Below are 26,606 nucleotides of genomic sequence, written 5' to 3' on the forward strand. Positions count from 1 at the left end.
CTCCTGTTCCAGATCTATTCAGACCTTCATACGGGCCTGCCAGGGGACAATTGGGGTGCCTGGAGAGGCTCTTGTTGCTCTAGTGGGACCTTTCAGGCGCCCCCACCCCCCCGCCCCAGGGTCCTGCAGCCGAGGGATTTGGGGCTGGAAGGGTTGGCCAGTCCTGGGCACAGGGGTGTGTATGTGTGAGGCTCTGCACCCCCTTTGTGTGTGATTGTGTGTTCTCAGGCACGGTCACAGCTGCCTGTGTGTCCGTGCCCACTCGTGCTTTCCCAGCCCAGCAGATCCCCTGTCTTCGAGGGGACAGGTGCCCTGGGGTCATGGGGACACTGCCTCGCCTGTCCACCCCTGTCCTGGCAGTGACAAAGCAGCAGGGGACACGTAGCGGGGCCGGGGGCTCTGGTTCTCTGTGGCTGAACTTGTCCATCATTGGATGGGTCCCCTCCATCACCCCCAGCTCCTCTTTATCGTCCCCGCTGGTGTCTCCTTCACCGCCCGCCTTCCTCCCAGTCCCGGAGCACGGGGCGGTGGGTCCCTCTCCCGGTGCCCGCTCGCACTGCACGGCCCCGCCGGCCTCCTGGAGTAGCCCGAAAGGTCTCAGGACAGGGAGAACCGGGACTGGGGGCTCTGCTCGGGCCGGGGGCGGTGCGGGAGGAGCTGGGGCTCTTCCCGTGCCGTCTTCCCGGGTGTCGTCCTTACCTGTTCATTGCCGCGTGATGTGGACGCTCCCGCTGGAGCGGTGGGGAGAGGGGCTCCCTGTGTGTCCATGTGTGTCCCCATGTCCCTCCCTGACCCCTGCCCAAGCCCTGTGTGCCCCGCGACCGAGCCCAGCCTGCAGCCCTGGCCATTATCCCCTCCTTATGTGGGGTGGGCACCACCGGGTACCCGGCACAGGAGAGCTGGCAAGGGGCTGATGGAACCAGCCCAGGCTTGGGGCAGGGCTGAGCCGCCTGCACGTGTCGGGATGCCGGATGCGGCAGCACCAGGATGCACCGGAGAGCCCCAGGGAGCGCCCAGCCCGCGGGCACCTGCGCCCCAACCGGTCCCTCGGTGTTTTCGTGGGACCTGATTCATCCCGGAAGGGATTAGGGACGGGGGAAATGGGTGACGTTGTGGTCTGACCAGGACCCGGGATGGACACTGGCGTCAGAGCTGGTCCCTGCTGTTCACTGCCACGTACACTCCCAGGGACACGGAGGAGCCGGGACCCATGGCAGGACCTGCGGCCCCTGCGGTGGGGGGCACCGCACCCCCCTGTCACGGTGAGTCTGGTGCAGGGCAGAGGCACCCTGGGATAGAGGGGCTGTGGTGGGCATGGGGCTGGGGGTCAGGATCACTCTGGGTCACTGCTGGGGGCTCTGGCCACCGCTGCAGCCATGGCTGGTGGCACTGGGTGTCCCAGGCCAGTGGGCAGCTGCTTTCAAGGCCTCCATAAGGTAGATCATGTGGGGCTGTTGTCCTTCTGATGAGGTTGCCTGTGGGCTCTGTGTGCCCCTGCGGTGCTGAAGTTAGGCCCTGGCCCTCCTACAGATACCTCTGGGTCTGCCAGGCTGGATCCAGGAGGGCAGCTGAACCCGTTATCCATAGCCCATGGCACTGGAGGGGCTCACCCTGGCACAGTCCCACTGATGGTGGGTTTGGCAGTGCAGGTGGCTCCTTCCCCACACGGGGTTTTTCGGAGGTGATTGCACAGTTCTGCTCTCATTCTGAATGTCTCAACCTTTCCATTACCTCCTTGGGGGCTGCCTCTGTACCCCGGACACCCCGATCCCCACTGAAATTTAGGTAATCCTGCACAGGGTTCCCAGAGCCCTTCCCAAAGTGGGTACAGCTGCTGCTCCCTGGTGTGAATGGGTTTGAGCCCTGGTTGCCCTGGTGCAGGCCCCCCTTCCCAGGACCAGCTCTTTGTGTCTCCCTCTCCTCCATTGCTCCCAGGCAGGGCACAGCTGAAGCTCTCCAGGGACCTTGGCCCTGCCAGGTGTGTCCCCACATGCTGGTGCTGTGCCCCTGTGGGGAGCCCCAGCTGTGTGTCCCTGGCTTGTGGGTACCCCCAGGGTGGGGGCTCCAGGGGGTGGCGTGGGAGCCTGCATTGCCCCGCTCCCACGATGGGCACGAGTGCAGAACAACGGGGATCCAGCTTCCCCTTTGAGTCATGTGTTGGGCAAGGCTGGGCTTTCAGAGGCCAGAGCACTGTGGTGTCCCCATGTGTGCTGATGTCACCAGGGGCTCCCTGTCCCCGATATAAGTCCTGGCTGTGCTGGTGCACAGGGAGGGGGTCTCTACACCAGCTGTGTGTCCCCCAGACATGTTCTCTGCTCCAGCCTCCAGGGCCCAGGACCAGCCTCAAGGTGCTGTATGGCTCTGCCTCCTGCTCCTGCTGCCCATCTGTGCCTCTGCCACCATCACCAGCCCTGGCACCAATCCTGGCATCAAGGCCTGGCTGACCCAGAGGACACTGGAATTTGGTGAGTCTGTGCTCCTGAGTAGGCAGGGGTGGGGGGGACCAGTGGGGGATGGTGCCCAGACTGCTGAGTAATGGGGAATGCAGGGGAATGAGGGGCATCAGTGGGCACCCCAGGAATGATGCCAAGTCTACTGGAAATGGGAGATGGAAGGACCATCCTGGACCTGGCTGCTCACTCTCCTGGCACCCAAGGTACCCCAGCCCCTTCCTTGGTGTCAGCCCAAATTCCCACTTTGCCCCAGGCCGGCGCTTTGGGCTGGAGCTGCTCCAGTCGATGCTGCAGAAGGAACATGAGCTGAACCTGACAGGTTCCTACAACACCCCACTCCTGGGAACCCTCACCTACGCTGTGCCACGGTAAGAGCCACCTGTGGGGTCCCTGTCACTGTCCCCATCCCTGTCTGCGCCACAGCCACAAGCACAACTTGCCTGTGTTGTGCAGGATCCACATCCATGAACTGCAGATGAATGAATCCACGCTGGACTTTGCCGAGGACGTGGGGGTGAGGCTGGTGGTGCAGCGCGCCCAAATCCAGCTCAGCGCTGACTGGGCAGCCCAGCTGGGCGCCGTGTGAGTGCTCATGGGGACAGGGACAGGACTCAGGGGGGCTCAATGTCACCGCTGTCCCTGTGCTCACCCACGCTGTCCCCAGCCAGGACAGCGGCTCTGTGGAGCTCCGCATGCAGGACCTGGCCGTGGCAGCGGTGTTGGGGGTGAGTGAGGATGGCAGCGGCCACCCCACGGTTTGGAGCGCCGGCTGTGACAGCCACAGCACTGGCCTGCACATGGAGTTTCACCGTGGATACAGGTGATGCCAAACCCCCTGCTCTGTCCTGTCCCTGGCATGCAAGTTCTACCGGTGCCCCAGCCAGGGTGGTGGGCTGGGAGAGGCTGGGTGGGTGCCATGAGGTGGTCTGAGCACCCCACTCTGCCTTACAGCTGGCTCTACAACCTGCTGGCACCTCTGCTCCAGAGAACCCTGCGGCAGCAGCTGAACAAGCAGGTGGGTGCACCCCCTGTGCCGTGGGGGTGTTGGTGTCCCTGCCTCCCCCAGCCCAGTGAGAGTCTTGGAGACCCTCCTCCCTGGGCTCGCTGACACCCTGCTCTGTTTCCAGCTCTGCCTCGTGCTCCACAGGGGCGTTGACAGGCTAGACACTGTCCTGAAGCACATGAAAGGTGGGTGAGGGACCCCAGGATGGGGGACAGGCAGGGTGGTCCTGGGGGGCTGTGGACAGGACTGATTCCCAGCAGGGTCTGCAGGACCCCACTGTGGGACCAGATCCTGACAGAGCCAGGCTGTGGGAGGGGGCAGGTGGTCTGACTCCTCCTGACCACCCCATGTCCCTGCAGTGTCCACCCAGCTGGACACCTTTGCTGCCCTCGACCTCTCCCTGCTGGGACCACCGGCCTTCACAGACGAGTATGGGGACATTGCCCTCAAGGTAATATCATGATGTCATCCTGGGCATCCCTGGGCCAGATTTGGGAACAGGGGAGCCTGGCTGATCCTCACGTCCATCTGTGTGCCTGTGCAGGGAGAGATCTTCAGGGTGGGCACATACCAGCAGAGACCCTCAGCACTGCCTGTAGTGCTGCCTGTGGCATTACCCATGGCACTGCCCGTGGCTTTGCCCACGCCCCTGCCCAAGACACCGCCCATGGCACATGAGCCCATGCTGCTGGTGGCTGTCACCGAGTTTGTCGCCAACTCAGCTGCCTTCACATACTTCACGGCCGGGGCCCTGCGCAGGAACATCTCCAGTGACATGGTAGGGATGGCTGGAGAGCAGAAGTGTCCCCATGGGGTGCCACTGGGGTGTCCCATGCCCACCCCTGCTCAGCCCCAGCACCCTGATCCCTCCCTGCCTTCCAGCTCCCTCGGCGGTTCCCGCTCCAGCTGAGCACCAAGAGCATGGAGGTCTTCTCCCCTCAGGTGAGTGGGATGGGGCACAGGGAGAAGGGGGCACAGGTAGGACATGGAGTACGACAGGATGCAGCTGGGATGGGACATGGGACACAAGATGGGATTGCAGGAGGGACAGAATGGGATGCTAGAGGGTGGGACATAGGAAATTATGCTGGAGGGATGGGACAGGGGATGTGGCATAGGAGGGATGGGATGCAGGGGGGAAAGGTTGCAGGTGGGATGGCACATGGGATGACACGGAGGTCAAATGGGGTGTATGAGGGACAGGACAGGCAATGGGGTGCAGTAGAAATGGGATGTGTTGCAGGCAGTATGGGATGCAGACAGAATGGGACACCACAGGACAAGGACACGGGCAGGGCATATGGGACCTGGAGAATAGTGGGGACCTGATGGGGGCATGGCCAGCATGGCTCTGTGCCACCCCTGCCCTGTCCCTCCCAGCTGCAGGAGCGCTATCCAAACCAGCCCATGGAGCTGCACCTCTGGGCCCGCCAGCAGCCCCTGATCTCCTGCCATCCTGATGCCTTGCACGGGACCCTCTTCAGCTCTGCCGAGGCCTTTGTGGTGCTGCCCAACGCCACCCGTGTCCCTGCCTTTCTGCTGAACATCGTGAGTGGCTGCTGCTGCCACGGCTCAGGGAGCCAGGGTACCCCAAAAGGCTTGGCTGGGGCTGGTGTGCCTGTGCTTCTGGCTGGGGCCCTGCTGGGTGATACTGGGGGATGCTGGGGCCAGCTGGGTGATGCTGGGTTGCAGGCACTGCCCTTCTCTCTCCAACATCTCTTCTTGCTGCAGGATGCCAACGTGACGGGGAAGCCGACAATCACCAGGAACAGACTCGGGGGCACTGTGAGACTGACAGGGTTAGTGCCTGACCCTCAGCTGGGTCTGAGCTCCCCTAGGACATACCTGAAGAGCTCTCCCATTCCCTACTTCTGTCCACTTGCCTCCCTGAGTCCTGTATTGCCTGCTCAGAGCCTATCATGCCCCCAGTTCACATCTGTGCCAGCTGCCCTGGCAGTAGGTCCTCAGCTAGACTCATTCTGCTTGGGGTCCTGGTCCCACCATGGAGCTCAGCCTGTCCCTATCCTGGGACAGGACAGTTCCCGCCCCTGTGCCTGTATCTGACCCTGGTCTTGTCCTCCAGGCTCCATGTAACACAAGCGGCATCAAACGTGGGTCCAGTGGAGGTGAGTGGCTGTGCCAGGGAAGCCAAGGGGAGCCTTGGATTCCACATCACCTTGGGAGCAGGGTCTGGGGGGAATCTGGGGTGCTGTGGACCCCATGCATGGCAGGTCTGGCAGGGGGCTGAGCCCTGCCTGCAGCATGGACCCCCCGCTCTGTGCTGTGCTGGGCTCAAACCTGCCTGTCCCACAGGTGAAGCGTTTGGAGACCCTGCTGAAATTTGGCCTGTGGCTTTTTGGGGTTCCCCGGGCAAACAGTAAGTGCTGTCCCCGTCCTGTCCCCATCCTCCCACAGCTGCACCAGGGCCGTCCGCTGCTATGACTTTGTCTCCCCACAGAGTGGCTCCAGGCTGGCATCCCCCTGCCCCTCCCACATGGCCTCAGCCTGCTCAGACCCCGGCTCTCGTTGCAGCAGGTGGGTGCCACCACTGTCCTCTTACCCCAGGGTCCCCCGTGCCCCCCATATCCCCCTCTCACCCTGACTCCCTACAGGGCTTCGTGCTCATCGCCACGGACCTGCAGTACGAGCCGTGAGACCGCCTGCCTCGTGGGAACCCGAGTTCACGGGGGTCACGCCACTCGTGTCCCCATCACCATCCCGTTGCCATCGTGGTCCCTTGGCTGGCAAAGCGCCCAACCGCGGGACCCGCAGACCCCCCCATCCTGGGCAGGGATTAAATCGGGAGCGCAGCTCAGCCCTGTGTGCTGGGGGGTGTCTCGGGGACCCCCCTCAGCCGCGTCTCCCACGCAGGGTCCCACTCCCGACACCACGACGGGACATCGCCGTGTCCTCCGCCGCAAGGGACTCTGACTGTGCCGTGGTGGGTCCGTCCCCTGTGGGGGGCTCCGGGATGCTGGGGTCGGGGCTAGTGGCCCTCGGGGACCGGGGTTCCCCAATCCTCGTGGCTGTGTTGGTCGTGGGGGTCCCTGTGCTCCCGCTCCCCGCAGCGGCGGCAGCTCCGCGGCAGCTTCTCCCGCTGCCCACGGGATGGTGCTCGTGTCCGCGGGCTCCCGCCGCGTCCCGCCAGCCCACGGAGCCCCGCCAGCCCACGGAGCCCCGCCAGCCCACGGAGCCCGGCCGCTGCCCCCCGGCTCCGGGGGTCCCCCGGAAAGAACAGGGATGGGGGGTCTGGGGAAGGCTGAGCTGGGCGCGTCCTGCGGTGGGAGGGATGTGGGGTGGCTCGGTGTTCCCCATGTTTGTAATATCCCAAAAAAGCCCGAGTGTTTGTGTGGTGCAAGCCATGCTGGGATGGGCCCCGCACAAAGGGGACCTGCTCCTTTGAAGCGTAGCCCCGGGAATGCGGGGTGCTGTGGGTTTCAGTGAGGCTGTGAGTCCCCTGCCCTCCTCCTCCCAATGTGATTATGGGTGCTGAGCCCTTGTCCCCAGAACCAGCACCCCCAGCCCTGAGCTCTCCTATCCCCATCACCTCTTAGTGCCACCCCACTCCACCACCATCCCTCTGGACCACAGCAAACTGCCCTTGCAGCACCCCAACCCTTCCCTGGGCAAGGAGAGAACCTCATCTACATCCATCCATCCATCCATCCATCCATCCATCCATCCATCCATCCATCCATCCATCCCTCCCACTGATGGAAGCCAACTCCTTTGGGTCCAAAGTTGCTCAAATTCCCAATGACTGCAAAGACCACAGCACCACCAGCAGCTTGAATGACAAATTTATTTGTGGATTCACCTCCACCTGCAAACCGAAGCGTTCAATGGGCTAATGCTAATCCTCGTGCTCCCCATGCGGGATCTGAGTGGGTCCGACATGAGGAGCGCGAGTCCGTGCTCAGTGGCCAAGTGAGCCCCCCTGGAGCCTCCAGTTCTCCCCCCACCTCCATCCCAGCTTGGCCTCTGCAGGGAGCACGGTCCCACACATAAATACGGACAGACAAGATAACAAAAATAGCATTAATAGTATTCACAAATGAATTAAAAACTACTCGTATATGTACAGCAGAGCGCGGGCAGTATGTACACGGACAAGCTGTGGACAGCTGTGTCTGCCCGCGGTGGGCTCCGAAGGATGAGGGCATTTATTCTGGAAGCTAATTTCAGCTCAAAGGCCGGAGGTTCCCTGCTCCAGCAGCAAAAGGAGCAGCATGGGAATGAGGGAGAGGGAAGCCAGACACCTCAGTCACTGCATGCAGCCGTCACAGCCACGCATGGGGACAGGGATCTGCCTGCACTATGGGACTGGGAACGTGTGGAACAGCAGTGGAGAGGCCAACACCTCCTATTGTCCCCAAAGAGGCTCCCCAGAGGTGGAGATGGCTCTCAGCCAGTGCCAGCCCTCACTCCCATCTCCCCTGGGCTTGCTTACTCGCTCATCCCATGAATCAGCTGCTCCCTGGGCTTTGTCACCCCAGTGAAGGTGCTTCCCCTGACCCTCCCAATCCCCAGCTCTGCATTCCTGGACACCACAGCCCCAGCTCTCTGCAAAGCCCCTTGTGCCAGGGACAAGCACTTTCCCCCTCTCCTGCCTCCTTTCTTTGCCAGCCCAGAGGAGCAGGCTGGGAAGGGTTTGAGCACTGCCCCGCAGCCATCTACATTTGGAGTGAGGAGGAGGAAGAGGACAAAGAACCCTTCAAACTACGTACAGCCCTGGGCCTGGCACACCATCCTCATCTGGGACAGGCAGCAGCTCCCAGCAACTGATTATGTGGGCAGAAAGGAATTCACGCGGAGCTGACCAAGGGCAAAGCTCCTCACTCCTGCTCTCTGCCTCTTCCTCCTGCTCCCCCTGCCACAGGGATGAGCTCTGACTGGAGAAGCAAGGACAGGACAGGGATGCTGCAGGGAAGCTCCATCCCGCTGGGCAGCCTGCCTCTTCCTGGTGCCTGAGCGTGCCAGAGACGGGAGCACGGAGCCTGACCCTTGCTCTGGCTGGGGAACTTTATATTAGTGACACATCTACACACACGCACGCACTCACACATGCAAAAATAAGTCTGTTTATTCTCTTCCAAATTATTTGGAGAACCCTGCAGGGCTGGGACGCCTTCTAGCCTGTGCCCCCCCCAGCTGCCTGGATCTCTCCAGCACTGGGAGCTGGTGGCTGAAGTGCTGCATTGGCCTCAGCGCCTTTAAAACACAACAGAACAGTAAATAAGACGGGCTACAATAAAAGGAGCTGGCGGCACGAGGGAGAAAACTCCACAGAGCAGGGTGCTCGGCCGGGATGGAGGGGCTGCCCCCCTGTGCCGGTGATGGTGCTCAGGAGCGGAGTGTAGTGGATGTGGCGGTGAAGGCGCAGCCGTCCTGGCTATGGGGGGCTCGGCGGCGGCAGCTCACTTGCGGCTCAGCAGGGATCCCAGCAGAAGCACTCCGGCCACCGTCGCCCCTGTCAGGAGCCATTTGTTGAAGGTCTCCTGGCCTTTTCTCACCTCGGCAGCAGCATCGTTCCCATAGAGGTCCACAAAGCGCTCCTGTGGAAAGAGGAGAGTGGTGAGCACAGGGGTGCGAGCGGAGCACAGAGGGAAGGGCTGGCAGGAAAGCGGTGGTGGGGACCAGGCAGATGACAGATGCCTTGTGCTTCCTCACTCTGAATCATGCACACAGGGCAAGGGGAGAAGCACAGTCATGAGAGAAGAGCATGCCAGAAAGGATTTGTGAGGAGAACACCATGTGGGCAGGGTAGGGGATGCATCACGTGCTCTTGGCTCTCTAAAATTAGCATCCAAGTGTGATAGAAATCATTGCAGTGGGAACCCACTGGGCTCCATTCCCTGGCCAAAGCCTGTGGAAGCAGCAGCAGGGCTGATGCCGATGGCTGTGGGAGCCCACACCATGCATCCCCCCAATGATTTTGTATCCACAGTGGAGCCTCCCACCTGCCACTCCCACATCCTGGCCCTCGCAGGTTACTCCAAAACACGAGCTGGATTTCACGAATCCCTGTGGTGAAGGCAGACATTGGGTCGCCAAGCTACTGCCTTCCCACGGCTTCAAGTGAGCAGGCCAAGCACGAGGCTTGGCCAGGAATGCAGTCACTCCGGCCCAGCTCGTCCAAGCTGGCTGCCTCCAGCCCTTCATCTCCAGCAGCAGCAGGAGCTGGGAGGACCTCAGCCCATCATAAGGAGAGCTGTTGGGGTCCCTGAGCCGCACCCAGCAGGGCAGGAGGGGTCCCTGGGGCAGGCAGCAGGGAAGCACGTGGCCCAGGATCTGTCAGGTTTATCAGGGCTGAGCAGGAGGTGCAGGTCTGGACAGAGAGGAAGCCACAAGCTCCAGGCTCAGGGATTGCCAGCAGCTCAGCGTCAGCAGGGGCTTGATGCTGTCACACCTTGAGCCCATCTTCCCAGCAAGATCTCCTGTTCCCTGATAAGTGAATGCAGTTCCAGTAACCCGGCTGCTCTGGGAAAGCAGAGATAAGCCTGGCTGACGCTGTCACGCTTCGTCATGGCCTCTGCACAGGCAGGGGGAGCATTCCTGTCTGCCAGCACTCTGCCTCCCACACCTGCCCACAGCCTGTGGCCGCAGGACTACAGGGGTTTGGTGCCCAGGTCATGGCTGGCATCCAGGTGCCCCTCTTCCTTGGAACATGGTGCCAAGTCTCCCAGCTTCCACCAAACAGCTCCAGGATGGTCACAGCTTGTGGGCTATCTCCTCATATACCAATGCAACATACCTATGACCAAGCTCACACAGTTTTTCAAGGCAGGGTGTGCAGCAGACCTGCATGCTTACTCCCAGGGAGCTGGGCTGTGTTCCTCTCCATGGCACAGGGCTCCCCACCACAAGGGATCCAGTCTTTGATAAGCTGTGCACCCGCCTCTGCCACCAAAGCTCTTCTCCATCTCCCACCAGACACCTCCCCCAGCTGCCTTCACACCCCGTGACCATGAGGAGGTACTCACAGACCCAAGGGCAGAGTGTTGGGACACAGGACTTTGTTAACTCACCCTGGGGAACGTCACTGCTGCCACCTCCCTTAGAGTCCTCTTCAGGGATATGACAGTCATTCCTGTGACTCCCACCACCTACACAGAGTGGCAGAAGGCAGCTCGCTTTCCACCATGCCTACCAGCTGGCACAGGATCTGTGGAGGTGTTGTACTGTGTCCTGGCCCTGCAGGAACGGGCAGGATGGCTCACAGGCAGGTGCTGTCCAGGGAGAAAGGTGAGGGCTGCTGCCTGCTGCCAGTCCACTCACCCAGGGAACAGCGAGTGATGTGCTGCAGGAGAGGGATAGGAGCAGAGCCCACACCCAAGAAGGAGATATTTTAAATTCTGGCACAGGAAATCCCTCTACTGATAGGTGGTGATGAGCATGGGCTGTGACAGGGCATGGCAGTGGCAGCAAACTGAGAGCAGGCTGGCAGGGATGGAGGGCACAGGGAACTGGGGCAAAAGGCAGCTGTCCAAAAAACACTGCCCCTACAACATTTGTGTCTGGGGAGATTTAGATTGGATGTTAGAAAAAGGTTCTTCACCAGGAGGCTGGTTGGGCATTGGAACTGGCTCCTCAGGGCAGTGATCATGGCACCAAGCCTGAACCAGAGTTCAAGGACTGTTTGGACCACACTCTCAGGCACATGGTGGGATTGCTGGGCTGTCCTGTGCAGGGCCAGGAGTTTGACTTGATGATCCTTGTGGGTCCCTTCCAACTCAGCATATGTTTTGATCTCTCAGTGCCAGGGCCCTCACTCCAGGGATGGTCCTTCCCTTGGACACACATCCCAGCCACTTGCTCACAGCACCTGAGGCTGCAGAACGCTCAGCTGGATGAAGGCAGATGCATCCTTGTGATGTATTCCCCAGAAAATCTGCTCTCCTCAGGGATTCAGTAGGACCTGCCCCACTGAGAGTCCCACACATCTCCACAGGTTCCTCCTGACCCACAGCAGGGACATCCTCACTATGCCCAGGAAGGCTGCAGTGGTGGACAGGGCCACACATCCCTCCAGCCTCTCCGTGGGGCAGGCACCAGGAGAGGCCCCCCCCCGGCAGGGCAGGGAGCCAAGGAGGGCTGGCAGCCGGTTTTCCATGCTGCTTTTTCCATGGCATGTGCTGCTGAGCTTGGGGAAAGGCAGTTCCAAGAAGCCCTTGCTTCCAAGAAAAGGAAGTGTTTGCTGAAGGAGAGATAAATGGCGCCCAGTGAACGCAGAGCTATCGGGTGCTACAGGCGGAGAGGAGCACAGCCAGAGCCTGGCAGGGGCAGGGAGGGGACGTGAGCCCCTCTCCTTCCCTTGGGAAGGGAGCAGCAGCTGCTGGAGCCACAGCTGGGGCCGTAGAGGACCCGAGACAGATGTCTCCCCTGGGAACCAGATCCCAGGCCAGAGGGAGTGGGAAAACAGGCAGAAGCGTCCTCCCTGCCCATGTTGGGGGCAGGCTGAAGGTTAGGGAAAGGCAGCTTGCTCTGTTCCCACACCATCCTGGCCTCGACCGCTCCACACCTGAAGCCCAGCACTCCCAGGATTGATCCTGACCTCTCTGGCCTGGTGTTTGGATCTCAGGCTTGCCCAGACACGTCCAGATATTTCTGGCCTCCCCCAGTCACCTTTATCTGAGAGGAAATATTTGGAATTCCTGAGTTGATCACAAGGACTGTGGTAGCAACGGCACTTCAGTGTCTCAATCTGCGGGCCTCTTCCACCCGAGAGAACAGGCTGTTCCATCAGAACACCCGTCACATCCCCTTCCCCACCCCGGGCTGACTGACACGTCCGAGAGGAGGATGCTCCGGAGCAGGCAATGAGGAAGCAGAGATCTTATTCCTATGCAAGATGCAATCCCCTGTCTTTGCCTCTCCTCCCCAGAGCTGGGGAAGGAGCCCACATTTTTTGTTGGAGCCTAAAACACCACTTGCTGGAGGAGCTGGGGCAGGAGGTATTTCCCTCCTGCTACAGATGATGCTTGCAGGAAGCAGAGAACCTGGAGAGACAGGCTCCACCACTCCCCAGAGCTGGGGCAGGCAGGTTCTGCAATGCCAAAAGTTCTCTGGACACTCACAGAGCCCCAAACTACAACCCAGCATTGTGGGGAATGCAGCAACCATTTAAACACTGCCCAGTGCCCACACTTTTTGCCCTGTGGCAAAAAGGCAAGAGAAGCAGATCTGACCTAAAGTGCTGTCTCAGGTGGGAAAGCAGACTAAAGAAGCACAACTTCTGGCTGAGACACTACTCACATCCTGGCCTGGGAAGGGGAACACCTAAAATTTGAGGCTCTCATTTGTTTGGTTGGTTTCATTCACCAGTGCTGCCCATGCCAGTTGCTGTATCCAGTTCAGGGTGAGCACAGCAAAGCAGGTTCCTCTTTCAAGATAAGCCCCAGCACTTGGGGAAAGAGGATTCGGTGACACTGAGCCATGAGGGCAGGTGAAGGAAGCAGATGTGGGCAATAAACTCCCATCTGGCCTCTGGTAAGGCAGGAGAGAGGAGAGGGGAGGGCTCTGGCAGTTTGGGGTTCAAAGCTTGCCCTGCACGAGGGGGTGAGGGGTATGGAGGTCACTGAGATACCAGGACAAAGCTCTGAAAGCCAGCAAAAAGCCAGGCTCTACTGGGAGTATTCAGGTGAATTTGGTCAAACTTCAACACGGAGACTTGGACTCCAGCAAGACCTCTGGAGCTTCCCCATGGCTCTGATACCTCCAGCCCCCACCTCAGCATGCATAACAGCCCTTCCAGCCTAAAGATCCTGATGTGTTTTATCAAAAATGAGCTGGTTCCCCAGAACCTCCTGTGGGATAAGTCAGCATTGTTCCCAAATGGATCAACAGAGCTATGGGGAGGTTAAGTGCTTTTCCCAGAGCTGTGTGCAAGCCAGCAGCATGAGCCACAGCGTCTGACTCCCAACCCAGGCATTCTCATCACGAGGCAATGTTTCCCTTGAAAACAAGGCTGTTTCTGTTTTACCTTCACCGTAAGTACAGCTGTGTTCCTGCTCAGAGGTCTAACAGCAACCGGCGGCCGGGAGCAGAGTCATCTGGATGACCAGACATTTGTTAATGAGATGCTGGGAACAGTTTTGTGCTGAGCAGCAAGACGAGGAGGGAAAAAGAAAGGCAGCAGCTCAGCACAGACCACAACAAAGCCCTGCATCGACAGCAACCTGCTCCCAGAGCCCCTTTGGGCTGCCAGCTCACCACATGGGGCTGGCATATGTGAACCTGGAGGTGAAGCACAGGGGGGAAAAGGCAGCTGAGAGCTTTAAGAATAAAAGAAAACAAGTATTCCCAAAGGCTGACACTGGGATCCTGTAAACACAGCTCTGTGGGTCCTTTGTGATATGAATGGAAGAGACATCCTAGAGGTTCTCCCTCTGCCCTGCTCCCCCTGATGCTGTATCCATGTGTGGCCCCCACCACTCCCAGCCTTGAAATGAGGGCAGCAGGGAGAAAGTGTGACTGCAGAGGTCACAGGACTGCCTGCAGTGCTGGGCAGTGGAGGTCAAGGTGAGCACCTGACACAGGAGCATGGCAAGGGAACCTGCCACCCAAGGCAGGTCTGACCTTCCCCATAGAAACACAGATCCTAGAATGGTTAGAGGGGACCTTAAAGATCATCTAGTTCCAATCCCCTTCCATGGACAGGCAAGATGTGCAGCTTCACCCCACTGGTCCCCACCAGCAACCCCAGGCAGGCTCAGAATGGGATGGGGAAGGGGCTATGGGACACAGAGAGAGGAAGGGGCTCTGGGGACAGAAGCTGCAGGTGCAAATACTCCAGAGACTCAGCTCTAACTGTTATGCAAATAGTGACCTCCAGGGAAGCAGCTGCTGATCTCCATGACAATGGCAGGGAATGCCACCCACCCACCGCCTCTCCTGCCTTTCCTGCCCTTGGAGCTGATGCTGGGGTGTTGTGGACTCTGGGGTGCTGTTACTGCCCAAATCCCAGGGCATTCATTGAAACCTGCAACTGGGAAGGAGACAGCCATAAATTCAAAAGACTCAAATAAGAATATCCCCTCTTTCTCTTCTCACTCAGGCTTTGCTGTGGGGCTGCAGCATGGGGGGACCAGCAGGGAGGCTGTCCCTTGGGCCGAAGCCTAAAAGACCTGCGGGGCTCCAGCCTAGCCCAGGCCAGAGCCAGCTCTTTTCTAACCAGAAACAAACCCTCACTAGCACATTCCAGCCCTAATCCTTGCCGCGGCAGCCTTCTGTCAAACTGGTTTCATCACCGGCTCCAGGGAACCTGCAATAACCCCACACCATTCAGCACAATTTCAGCGTTTTCCAAACACATGAAAGAGGCTACGGTGACAGCTGTAACCCCCGTTCCTGCCCCGGGAGACTGCTGTGCACAGCACGAGATGGAGAGCAGGGAATTGCACTCTCCGTTCCAGAAATCTGCTGAAACATTCATGTGTATTAAAGCCGGAGACGATGTGAATGACTAATCCACTTGCATCCATCTTTCATCAGTGTTCCTCCCAGAGCTAACCAGGCTGAGGGCTCCCGAAGGTGCCACAGCCCTGGCCAGCACCGGGCAGGGCAGTAGAGGATGGCAGGAGACACGGCTCTGGTACAAAGGCACAGCGAAGAACACATTGGCTGAGCCAGATCCACTCAAGAGATTAGCACCTGCTGGGAATGGGATTGTTTTCCAAAGGGCATTAAGTGGAATAGTCCGAGGAAAGACGGTCTCTCTGATGCTTCTCCCCACCGGACAGATGGTGTCTGAGCCCCGCAGCAGAGCAGCCTTTGTGCGAGGGGCGCGCTCGGGGGGCAGGGAAGGCTCCTGCTTTCATGTCCCGGTTATCTGCCGCCTGCGGGGAAGGGAGCAGAGGGCCGTGGCCAGCTCGCTGTGCCGGAGAGCACCTCAGCAGGACCACCAGCATCCAGGGAACAGAGCTCAATTTTCACCTTGTCATTGCTCTTCCTGGACGTCAGAGCTCCTGTGCAATCGTGCCCTTGTGTAACCGTGGGGAAACCTGTGCTGGGGAGATGTGCCATGCTCACGTGTGCCCGGCTGCTGAGCCACGTTCCCTCCTGCCAGGGGATGAGTGGGCGATGCTGACAGCTCTTTTTGGTCCTCTCCCGCACTGTGAGCCTCACCAAACCCACCCCACAAGGAACATAGGCATTACCAGGGCTCAGGGGAGCCAGGCTGGTGCAGGAATGGTCCCCAGAGGAGACGGATACTGGGGAAGAGCTGCCTGGTTCTCCTGCCTCAGCCACTCGCCCACCAGCATCCTGGAGGAGTGATGGCCAAGCTCTACCACTTCCCACTTCAGCCCTGCCTCACGAGGCTGCTATAATTCTTACATGCCACTTGAATGAAAAAGGGGAAAGGGTGGAGGTGCAGGAAGAGGAGGAAGATGTGCTCATTCTGTTTTCACTTCCTGTTAGTTCCATGAAATCTCAAATGATTCAAGCCACAAAGTCCATTTTAGCAAAATCCTTGCTGACTTGAGGGCAGGAAGCACAGTGGGCAGCTGATGCAGCAAACACGAGAGAGAGCAGTGCAGCATGAGAAGGAGACTTTGTGCTCTGCCCTGGGCTCCTCCATGCATGTTGTTGCATGAAATAATCACTGGCTGGTGCACTGGAAGCTTCTAAATGAGGTCAGTTGCTCTATTAAAAGACATTAGCTCTCCAGCAAGTTTAATACACTGGTGAGCCATACAAGTATAGACATACACTTGCAACACTCTATGATGGTTGATTTACTGGTAGCAACACCTTACTTTCTCTGTATGTAAGTCACATGTCACTCAGGCACTACCTAGAGCCACACACACAGCCAGCACCCACCTCCCAGCCCAATCCCTGAGCCAGCTCACCACAGATCCCACACAGAGAGTAATGCCACGTACTGCCACCAGACATGCTCCCTGCACAACACTGGTAGTGTCTCCCCAGTCTTCCTCAGCCTCAACGGTGGCACAAACCAGAGAGATGGGCAAATGGGACTGGTATTGTTCAGAGAAGCAATGTAGACAGTTGTCCTGCTCCAGCTGATCATGGCGCTAGCTGCATTCAAATCAAACCAGCTCCATTCCAGTCTAGACCTCTTCTCTGAGCTTCACAAAGAGCCCTTCATCCTCCAGTAGAGAAGAAAATCCTTCCATGCTCCTTCAGGAAGCAGCCAGTTCCAGCAGCTCCCTTTCGAGTCCCACCCCAAGAGTCAGGTCACTGCATGGCTCTGCCCATAAGCCCCTTGCACAGTCCTGGCATGAGCAGCCTCAGCTCCTGCTTCAAGCCCTGCCTGCTGCCAGTTTGTCACGTTTTGGAGTATTTGATTTCACTCTTAAGAGCACCTGTCTGGCAACGGTACAGGCAGGGAGAACCTGCCTGCTCTTTGTTCTTGGCCAGGCAGAGCACGGAGCAGGACACCTGCCTCGGTTTCCCTCTGAGCTCAGGTGCAGGACTGTGAGCCGGGGAACTCTGGGTCCATCCTAGATCAGGAACAGGGGCTGAAAGGCTGAGCCCAGCCCTGCTCCCACCCGAGGCTCCTCATCTCCAGGGCTCATCTCCCCAAGCAGGATACTGATGCCAGGAGCTAGCTACTAATTGGATCTACTTAAATCAGCAGCTACGTCTGCAGACACAGCTGAAACACAAGCTTGAGCAGGAAGGAGGATAATGCAATAAATTCAAACAGCTCTCCCCAAGGGAATCGCACAACCCCCTGAAACTTCCCTCTTTGCAGATACAGCCCATTACCCTTCCCTGGGCATGCTGTGCCAGTGCAGAGGCAAGCAGCAGTCGAAAAAGTAACCAGCCCAAAGCCCTCTGAAACACCAAGCTCCCCAAGCTTCCTGCTCCCAGCAGCAGAAGGAAGGCAGACCAGTTACAGCACAACATTCAAATAGTCCCTGTGGCCACGGGAGCCTCTCTGGTTAACGCTCCCAATCCCGCTCCTCCCTCCCTCCCTCCCTCGCTGCCCCGGAGGCAGGCAGCAGCGCTGAGTGCACTGGGTTTCCCATTAAAGAGATCCTGAGAGACAGCACTGGGCTGGTACACGTGAGCACGTGTCCGAGAGAAGACACGGGCGGCTGGAGAGATGCTGGCTGCACGGAGCTGCAGCGGGCGTTCCCGCCTGCAGGCAGTCCTTCCCAGCACTGCTCAGCCCTCCGATTCTTTTTTTGCTAACTAAATTAAACATGAGGATAAAATAAGCAAAATACCTAAAAATAAAAAATAAACCGAGCATTTCTACAGCACAACTAGGTCACAGCTCCCCAGCATGCGAGTTGTGGCAGCCACGGCTCAGCCCCTTGAGCCTCCCGGGTTCAAAACTGACATCTCTCTTAAAAGGCTGCTCCCGAAACCCACACCTGCTCTCCGGTAAGCCCAGCTGGAGCCATCTGCTAACGGCTCTGCCTCCCAGCAGCCCTTTGCACCCTCGTTCCGCTGGGCTGTTCTGCTGTGGCAGAGTAACTCTTCTCCCCACCTGACCACGATGGGTGCCAGCCCATGCCCTGAGCCTGCCCTACTGCCCCCTCCATGAGTGCACTGTGGGAGAAGCTCTCCCACGCCTCTGGAATGCATGTTCCCTAACTTGAGCTCTTGGCATCTCAAGGATGATTAGGAGCAGGACTTCAGAGAGATCTTGCACCAAGAACCCCTCCGCACATCCTTCCAGGTGAGGAGCAGGGAGGAGGAAGTTTCCCTGTCCAAGGTCAGGGCAGTAATGCAAGGAGTGCTCTGGCACGGAGAGACTCCGCTTCCCTTTCATGCCTTCACTCTGTGCGTTAATCTTTAGTGGCTTAGAACAATAGTGTTTAAGGGCAACATCCCTCCCTTGACGGGAGGGTGGAGCAGGAGAGCGGAGGGTGGAGGAGAGTGGCTGGTCTCCTGCCACCGAAAGGCAGAGCCACCCACAGTGAATACCTTCGCTCTGAATCAGCAGGTAGGTCAACATCCTGGCTGCTCTGGGGTCCCCAGAGGGGAAAGAGTAGCTGCCCCCAGCCCCCTTCTGCTCCCACGGAAGAAGCCACCATTAATCCCTTGCCTCTCGGTTCAGCAGTTCTGCAACACTTCTCCAACTGATATCCATCCCTTCCCTTCCCCCAGCTCCTCCTGGGAATACTCCGGCTTTACAGCTAGTGGGGAAAGAGCTGCTAGAGAAATACTCCTTGTAATGTCAAGATGGGACTGTGCTTACAGCTGGCAGCTGCTTGGTAAAAGCCAAAGGAAACCAAACTGTCTCATCTTCAGCAAAGGTCTCAGAGCACCACACCATCATTCAGCTGCACCCAGTGTGTGCTGCAGGCGGGGGGGAACCATGTACACAAACCATACAGGAGCTCCACAGAAATCAGGCACAGCAGCCCAGACACATGCAGAAAGCTCTCTCTCCACTGGGGAAAAAAGAGAGCTCCCACCCACCCCTTCTGCTGCGCTGGGACACCCCACTGCTGCTGAAACAGGGAGAGACCGCGGGCAGCGCTCCAGGGACCCGGCTCCAGCATCAGAGAGGAGCAGGATGAGCAGGCGGAATGACATTACTGAGAGCAGCTGTGAACACAGAGCAGCAAGAAACAGTTTGTTAATTATTTCACAGGTCTTTTTTTAAATGACACTCAGCTCTTCGGATTAAAGAGCCTCAGAGTGCTTTACGAATCAGAGTTGCCAGTGGCTCCCCTGGGAGCGAAGGAAACGCTATCCCTTTCGCTCAAAGACCCCGGGGTTAAGTGGGCTGCTCTGAGCCACAGCCAGCCACGGGCAGGAGTTTGGCTTTCCAGGCGCCTGCTGTAATCACAGATCTAAGGAACGTAATCAAACTGCACCACACACCGAGAGGCAGCAAGGAAAACAGGCAGGGCCCCAAAGAAGGAGAACGAGTAAAGGGGGTAAAGAGCAAAGCTCTGAAATCAGCCTCTGCAATGCTCTTGGTCTAGCGGCAGGAATGCTGCTGTGGGCCGGGCAGGAAGCTGCAGTGGAAGTCATTCCAATGGCATTTCCTGGAGAGCACTGCAGAAAAGCCTCCCAGGTCGAAGGCTGGGTGAGGAGCTGCCAGGGATCTGAACGCTGAGCCCAGATCTCCAGCCATCAGAGAGGATACAGCTACCTGGGCTGGTTGCCCCAGGCAGGACAGTCTGAGACAGGACACTGCTGGCAGCTCCCACACCCAGGGAGGAATAGTCAAGACTGTGAAGGGACATGGGGAATCCCATTGGCAGAAGGACAGTATTTTTTTCACCCCATGCAGGTGATAGCAGCGGGGCCATTGTCTCAGCTGCACAGGATCAAGACTGTAAAATAATAACCAAGGACAAAGTGCAAAGCAATAGTACAGCTGAGCACCACACACCAGGTTGCTCAAAGCCCCATCCAACCTAACCATGAACACATCCAGGGATGGGGCACCCACAGCTTCTCTGGGCAACCTGAGCCAGTGTCTCATAAACCTCACAGGGCAGAGAACCTTCCTAATATCCAGTCTAACTCTGTCCTCTGTCAGTGAGGAGGAATTCTCCCTTGTCCTGTCACTCCATGTCCTTGTCCAAAGTCCCCTTCCAGCTCTGTTGGAGGCTCTTTAGGCACTGGCAGGGAGCTCTCTCTTCTCCAGGCTGAACAACCCCAATTCTCTCAGCCTGAGATGAAACCATAGGATTCATCTTCAAGATCACAAAGCATGTGAGCACAAAGGTCTTGGCTATGCTCAGTCATTTCCACTTAGTTCTGCTGCACATTGACCATCACATGGAATGAATGGCTGTGATCTCAAACAGGATTAGAAGTCTGGGGGCATCCCCAAAACCCAACCTGTAACACTCAGAAGGGCAGAACTCTGGCACACCACGCTTCCAGGAAACGTGGTAGTGGCAGGGACAGCTTGTGCAGGGTACCTGGGACACAAGGCACAAGGCCAAAAAAAGCATTTCCAAAGAGCTGAGAATCAAAGTCTAACTCTCAGCCTGAAACCATTGAGGAGCCTGAAGCCAGAGCACAGGACAAAATCCCAGCTGTGCGCTGTCATATGACACAGGCTGAGTCATTTCCTACCATTCAGAAAAAAAAATTAAAAGATAAAAATGAGCTTGCTATATTGACATCTTCAAAGGGTTTTCCCCAAAGAGAATCACAAGCTTCTAGTCCACAGGGTGACACAACACATGTCCCAGCACACCAAGTCCTGTGTGGCCAGGGTCAACTGAGAACCCAGGAAGCACTGAACCAGAAGTAGCTCATTCTCCCTCAGCCTAGTACAGCTTGTTGGGATTCACATATCACAGACTGGTGCTAAAGATGCTATTTGCTTTCAGTTCTAGCCTGACACAGCCCCTTCAAGTTGGTCCTCACCATATGCCCCACAAGCCTCTTGAATTTATATGCACAGATCTAACTCCAAGGTCATCCAGAAAACCCTCCTTAAAATCCCACTCTGAATGTGGATTTAGGCTTGAAGGAAAGCTGTCATGCACTGGAGGGTCACAGCCAGGCAGGAAATACTGCTCACTTTCCTTTCTCAAACAGATTAAGCACGGTCAGTACATTTCTGCCTGCCAGGCTCTCACCCGTTCACCCTGCGCTTCCCCCTCCTTCCTTCCCACTCACCAGATTTCTCCCTCCATGACTCCCAATCCCCACTGGCATCACCATTTCAACTTCAGAGCTAGTGGGACATGGTCCTGGTCAAAGCAACTGCCCCAGGAAAGCCTCCTTTTTGGATGTGATGGCTTGCTAAGGCAGCAGCTCTCTTCTGGCTGGTTATTAAATGTTCCCCTTGGGTTGTTCTTGTTTGTTTGTTTTCCCAGTGCCAGACTGCAAAGCAGAGGGCAAAACAAGGCAGAGCCAGTAAATGTGACAAAACACTCCTATGCTAACATTATGGAGCAAGATTTACTATTTCCCCTTGCCTCAAAACTTGATTTCTCAAGAGAATTGCTACAGCTCAGCACACAGCAGCCTCCAAAGGCACCTGCACCCCATGGCCCTCTTATGCTGCCTTTGTTCCACTGGTGGGGAATGAAACAGAGCTTCCTACACAATTGGGCTGTGCAGCACTTGTTATGGAGCCATGATCCTTCCCTCTTTCAGAGGGGCTTTCCAGGAAGAGAAGTGCTGCAGTGCTCCAAAACACAAACCACCTGGGCCCTGCCAAGCAGGCCTGCCAGAACTTGCATCTCTCTCACCAGGACCTGCCTGCTGCACCTCTTGGGAGTGCTTTGTTTGAATGGGACAGGCTCAAACAGCTCCAATGCACCAAACAGACTCCCTGTGCAAATACGGTGGCAGGATGGCTCCATCACAGCCAGGGCAGGGTGGCACTCCTCTTGCAGGGAGAGCTGGCAGAAGGCCAGCGGCTTTCTCCCTGCAGCTGGAATCGTGCAAGAGCAAAGGAAAGCAAAGCATCCCCATGCACACCCCACACGTGAGGCATTCAGGAGCTCTTATGGCCTCTGTCTCTTGGTGTGGAATGGCATGGCTGCCTCCAGAAAGGGACATGATGAAAGCTGAGAGTGAAAGAAAGCTACAGCCAAGATGTCAAATGAGCACTCAGGGTTTGCAACAGGCTGGCAGCAGCAACACTGCCCAGCACTGTTCTTTTGGTGGCTGGTGGTGTGGATTCCCCACACTCCAGTCTTCACCACCCTGCCGGGCTTCCATTCAGCTCCCAGCATGGCCCAGGCAACAGCACAACCTGGGCAGGGAAGTTAAAACCCCAGTTCAAGGTTAGAACAAGAGAGCAAGGCGGTCCCCTGAGTGGGAAACGGCTTTTCAAAAGCAGGAGCTGGTGGGCGGGTCAGATAGAGAGGAATCCTGACCCTTCCACAATCTGTTGAACAAATATTTGTTCCAAACAATTAATTTAGAGACAGACACAAAAAAATTGAAGAGTCTGAATCGTGATGGTTGGGGGTGGGGAACAGAGGGAGGAGGTGTTTCATTCCCCACAAGCAGGGACCAGTGATTTTCCACCAGTGATTTAATCTAAATCCCCCAGAGAGTTCATTTACAAAAAATCAGATTGCATTATCGCCTAGGTCTCCAGGATACAGCCCAATCCGTCACTAACAGCAACAGCCACACTAGCTTGGAAACCTCAGTTTGATCACTTAATTCCAAGACTAATCTGTGGCTCTAAAAGCCAAAAGCAAAAGGAGGGGGAAAGAACTCTGCATTTGGCCAGGGCTATCTGCAGGATGAGAGCGCTAATGGGCCACATACTGCCAGATGAAATGGCCAGCAGATCCCGGGTTATTAATCGAAACCAAGCTCCTCTCCTTGCCTGAGCAGCCCCACCCAGGCAGTGGCCCAGGGCGGTCACATTCCTGGAATTCCTTCTCTTTCACCCTCCCGGAACCAGCTCCCTCTCCTTGGGTGCAACAGCTCCCCTTCTTCTCCAGGCTCCCCAGCATTGCTGGCCAGGCACAGGGAGCTGGGGAGAGCCTCTTCTCTGTCAGGAGGGTGCAGAGCACAATGCTGGGCTCAAAGGCTCCTGTCCCCTTCCCAAAATTCTGGGTTCTATGGATGAACTCTGAGCTGAAGGGGCCAAGAGGCCTCAGCTCCCAGCAAGGAGGCAATTCCCCACTCCTTAGATGCCAATGCCTGACAGCATGAACTCTTTCCAGTGGGAACCGGTAAAGGTTACACCAGCAGGGAATCACTAAGATGCAGAAGCCAAATGAAAACTCAGACATCTGTAGGTCATATACCTCCCGCCGGCAGTCCCAGACTGCACCGCACAGCCGGACCCGGCATTTCAAGAATGCTTCCTGAAGAAATGCTTATTCATGTTAATACCTCACCACTGAGAGCTCCCAGGGTTTGCTGCTGGGGCAGCTGGGAGCACTGCTCCCTGCCAAGGGAAAAGCAGCTGCAGGCTTAGCAGCTCTCCAGTACAGAGGTTGCCTCCACCTCGGCCCTGGCTCCCACCACACCAGCTCAGTCAGTCCCAGAAGCCCACCCACCCACCGGGATCTGCTGTGGGGTTCACTTCACCATGAGCAAGGCAAGTGCTGTTTCCAGAATGAAGAAGTAGCTGGTACCTCAGCAAACCACCAGCCAGCCCACTACAACACTGCCTTGGAGAGGAGGAAGCTCCACTCCCTGCTGTTAATGACACTGGGAGCATGCCCCAGAGCCAGGGCTCTGCTTGAAGAACAATCTTGGATGACATTAGCTTTCCAAGGGCTCTTGGAAAAACAGGTCTTTTACATAATATCCAGGGAGAAGGAGAAAAAGCAGGGATGGAGAAAGACATATCTGAGCATATCTGTTTGTGTCAACAAGGTGGGCAGAACCTTTTGGGACAGAGTGTTAAGAGCACAGAGGGCAAGACACCCCTTTATCCTCCCTGCAAGGGGAAGGACAAGCTCTAGCACAAACATTGCAGGGAGCTGTGCTCTGGTTTGACCAGCCCCACTGCCAGCCTGGAACAAGGAAGGGCCTGGGCAGCCACCCCCACCATAGAGAGGTGTTCTTACCCATCCGCCATTCTCCTGGATCCAGGGATCTAAGTGGTCGGTCAAGTACGTGGTCATCCAAGACACGATGCGTTTCACCAATACCCGCATCTCCTTAACAACGCTCTCCACGCACAAGGCTCCTCCGAAGGAGAAGAAAGCCACGATGCGGCCCCAGTTCACTCCATCGCGGAACAGTTCATTCACTACCTGCTCAAAGCTCTGATACGCTGTGCTAGGAGTGATGTGGAGCTGGGAAGTGAGGTCGCTGAACGCCCGCCGGTACCTCAGCTCAAACTCATCCCCTGCCTCTCTCAGCGCCTGCCTCACGTCAGCTGCTCGACGGATCTCATGGACTTCGAGGCTGCTCTGGTGGACGGTGGCTCCGTTCACTATGTGGCTGGTGGGTGCATGCCAGGAGGGGCTCCCGTTGAGGACGCCGTCCATTTCGTCCTCCTCCCCTGCAAAGTCAGTCCTGTTCTCATCCTCCTCCTCCAGCTGACTCCAGCTGTATCCTTTCTGTGAGAGCTTGTAGGAAACAAAGTCAATCACTAACTCCCGATTACTGCTGTACATTTTCACACCTGGGACACCCTCAATGAGTCCATGGTCCGGAGCACAAGACGATCAGCACTTAGCAGGTTCCGACTCCACTCTTCTTCCTTGCAACCGATGGAAACATCTGACCTTAGCACAGAGGAGGAGAAAGGCACCGAAACGGTTAATGCCACAGCTCTTAGATGCACCCGCGCCATTACCACCGATAGCTTATCGTTATACTGAGATCACCCCGCAGCTCTACGCCGAGGCTCAGGGCCACCAGATTGAAGCCGCACGGAGAACCGACCACAACACCCCCTTCCCCAGAAACCAGCCTCGAGCCCCGGGAACCCCCAGGCTCGCTCCGAGCAGACCCCAGATCTCACCGGGTGCGGGCTGCGCCTGGCAGGCCGGCTGCGGGCCGGGGCGGAGGCGGTTCTCGTTCTGCTGGAGCTTCGGGTCGGCCCGGACCGCAACAGCACCGCCTCCGCCTCGCCCCGCCCAGCCCGTTAAAGGGCCCGGCGCCCCCGCCCCCCTCCGCCGGTGTTACCCAACGGCTGCAGCGACGGCAGCGGGCGGGCAGCGCTACCCAAGGATCACGGCAGCCCCGGCGGGGCCCGGTTTGAGGTAACCGCAGCCCCCGCCGCCCCGAAGCCCCTCGCTCCCCCGCAGGCGGAGAGGATAAATCGCTGAAAACCGGCGAGAGCTCGCCACCGGGGGTGCTGCCGCACGGCCCTGCGTCCTTACGGGAGCGATTCCAGTCACCGTTTGCGGCGCGCTGCCGCTGAGGCCGGGACGGTGACACGGCGGGCAGCGGCAGGCGGGAGCGCCGCAGGGGGTAGCCGGTCTTCCCGGCCACTGGACCGCCCCGACCACCACCGGACCGCCTCCCTCAGACCCCCGGACCACCTCCCCCGGTCACCGGATCGCCCCCCCCCCAGGGTCCCCGGACGGCTCCACCGGTCGCCGTACCTGGGGGGCGGGGCCGCGCACGAGGGCCGACACGGCGCCCGCGCGGACGACACGCCAGCCAATCAGCGGCCAGGAGAGCGCCGCGGGGCGGGGGCCCGGCAGCGCCCTCTCCCTTTGGCTGAGCCGCGCGTCACTCATGGTTTACCCTACCCGGCCCCTCACCTCAGCGCCCGATGCAGGGGCCGCGTCCTTCCCGGCTATGCCTCGCGGGCCCGGCTGGCGGCGACGCCGGAGGTCGCCGGGAGCCCCGCCGGGCCTCGGCCCGCTCAGCAGTCCCGGGACTCCTTCCACATCGCTCGCCGAGCGGCCGGGGGGGTGCGGTGGGGTGGGAGGGGGCAGCAAAGGGGCGATGCGCATGCGCACGGCGCCTCGAGGCTGGGCGAGGAGCGTCGGTTGGACGGCGCGGGGGCACGGTGCGCACGCGCTGTGCCGGAGGGGCCGCTGCGCAGGCGCCAAGATGCCGGGCTGAGGGCGGAGCTCTACCGCCCCCTGCTGGCCGCGGTAGGGTCAGCTCCGGCCTCCGCTCTCGCCGCTCCCTGCGGGTTCGGTCCTGCCGCTGACACGGCCGCCGTCCCCTCACAGCAGTCTGGAGCTAACGTGAGGTGTTTTGTGTCTCCACAGTGCTTAGGGAGCTCGTGGCGGGGCTGTGAGAGGAGGTTCATGCAGGCAGTGCCGGAGCAGTGAAGGCGACTGTGACAGCCGGGGTCTGCCCCTCCGTTAACAGCTGGTTGTTCATCCCTCTCCAAAGCCACGGGGAAGATTATGCAGTACTTGGGGTCGATAACGCCGCTCTGCAAAGGGCACTTTCTCCTCACAGCATCGAGAAATCTGGCCGGTCTTACCAGGCGGTGGAAGCCGCCTTCCCCGGGCCCAACAATCAGAAGGGCTGATCTGCTGAGAAGCAGCGGGTGGAAGCCGGGCAGCGGACACTGATAGAGCCGGAGTACCAGAGCCCGGCTCCGGTAGGCTCCTGCCCGGCCCCACGGCCGCACCCGCCCACCAGCCGCTGATAGGCCTTCCAGAACGACTCAAAGCACTGCCTTTTCTGATTGGTCTAATATGTCCCGCAGTGCGTTATATGAGTTGTGGTTCGGTGCTCGCCTGGTCATTGTGGCGCTGTGCGAGCACCTACTACATTTCCCGTCAGGCTTTGCAGGGAGAACGCAACTGCGTTACTCGGCGTCTGCTTATCCGGGTCCTCAAGCGGCC

General features: G+C 58.3%; 2 protein-coding genes across 7 annotated transcripts; one reads left to right on the forward strand and one right to left on the reverse strand.

Annotated features, from left to right (window-relative positions):
• The first annotated feature begins 2,253 nt into the window (after window positions 1-2,253).
• LOC131585119 (bactericidal permeability-increasing protein-like) lies at window positions 2,254-6,213 on the forward strand. The gene is made up of 15 exons (XM_058850878.1): window positions 2,254-2,465; window positions 2,707-2,821; window positions 2,907-3,035; window positions 3,118-3,273; window positions 3,405-3,468; window positions 3,581-3,641; window positions 3,816-3,907; window positions 4,001-4,234; window positions 4,339-4,398; window positions 4,837-5,004; window positions 5,188-5,255; window positions 5,540-5,582; window positions 5,770-5,833; window positions 5,915-5,991; window positions 6,069-6,213. The coding sequence occupies exons 1-15, from the start codon at window positions 2,306-2,308 to the stop codon at window positions 6,108-6,110; spliced, it is 1,533 nt and encodes a 510-aa protein (XP_058706861.1). The 5' UTR covers window positions 2,254-2,305; the 3' UTR covers window positions 6,111-6,213.
• A 1,031-nt stretch (window positions 6,214-7,244) lies between these two features.
• Window positions 7,245-25,699, reverse strand: BCL2L1 (BCL2 like 1). 6 transcript variants are annotated; one of them, XM_058850895.1, is made up of 3 exons: window positions 25,560-25,699; window positions 23,907-24,567; window positions 7,245-9,011 (listed from the first exon to the last, which is right to left on the reverse strand). In XM_058850895.1, the coding sequence occupies exons 2-3, from the start codon at window positions 24,459-24,461 to the stop codon at window positions 8,874-8,876; spliced, it is 693 nt and encodes a 230-aa protein (XP_058706878.1). In that variant the 5' UTR covers window positions 24,462-24,567; window positions 25,560-25,699; the 3' UTR covers window positions 7,245-8,873. The 6 variants fall into 6 exon arrangements, with proteins under 6 accessions (XP_058706878.1, XP_058706876.1, XP_058706879.1 ...); XM_058850893.1 differs by having other exon boundaries at window positions 23,907-24,572; window positions 25,560-25,697; XM_058850896.1 differs by lacking the exon at window positions 25,560-25,699 and adding an exon at window positions 25,173-25,397.
• Between the last annotated feature and the right edge of the window lie 907 nt (window positions 25,700-26,606).

This window comes from Poecile atricapillus, chromosome 15, assembly GCF_030490865.1.
Source record: "Poecile atricapillus isolate bPoeAtr1 chromosome 15, bPoeAtr1.hap1, whole genome shotgun sequence".
NCBI classification, from domain to species: Eukaryota; Metazoa; Chordata; class Aves; order Passeriformes; family Paridae; genus Poecile; species Poecile atricapillus.

What these genes read in the sequence shown, in the direction of transcription:
- BCL2L1 (XM_058850895.1), bottom strand. Translation starts at nt 24,461, where the DNA reads ATGTACAGCAGTAATCGGGAGTTAGTGATTGACTTTGTTTCCTACAAG. An exon ending in TCCAGGAGAATGGCGGATGG is followed by an intron (nt 9,012 to 23,906) that starts GTAAGAACACCT and finishes CTCTTTCCACAG; the next exon opens with GAGCGCTTTGTGGACCTCTA.
- LOC131585119 (XM_058850878.1), top strand. Translation starts at nt 2,306, where the DNA reads ATGTTCTCTGCTCCAGCCTCCAGGGCCCAGGACCAGCCTCAAGGTGCT. An exon ending in TGTCCTGAAGCACATGAAAG is followed by an intron (nt 3,642 to 3,815) that starts GTGGGTGAGGGA and finishes ATGTCCCTGCAG; the next exon opens with TGTCCACCCAGCTGGACACC. An exon ending in CCCGGCTCTCGTTGCAGCAG is followed by an intron (nt 5,992 to 6,068) that starts GTGGGTGCCACC and finishes GACTCCCTACAG; the next exon opens with GGCTTCGTGCTCATCGCCAC.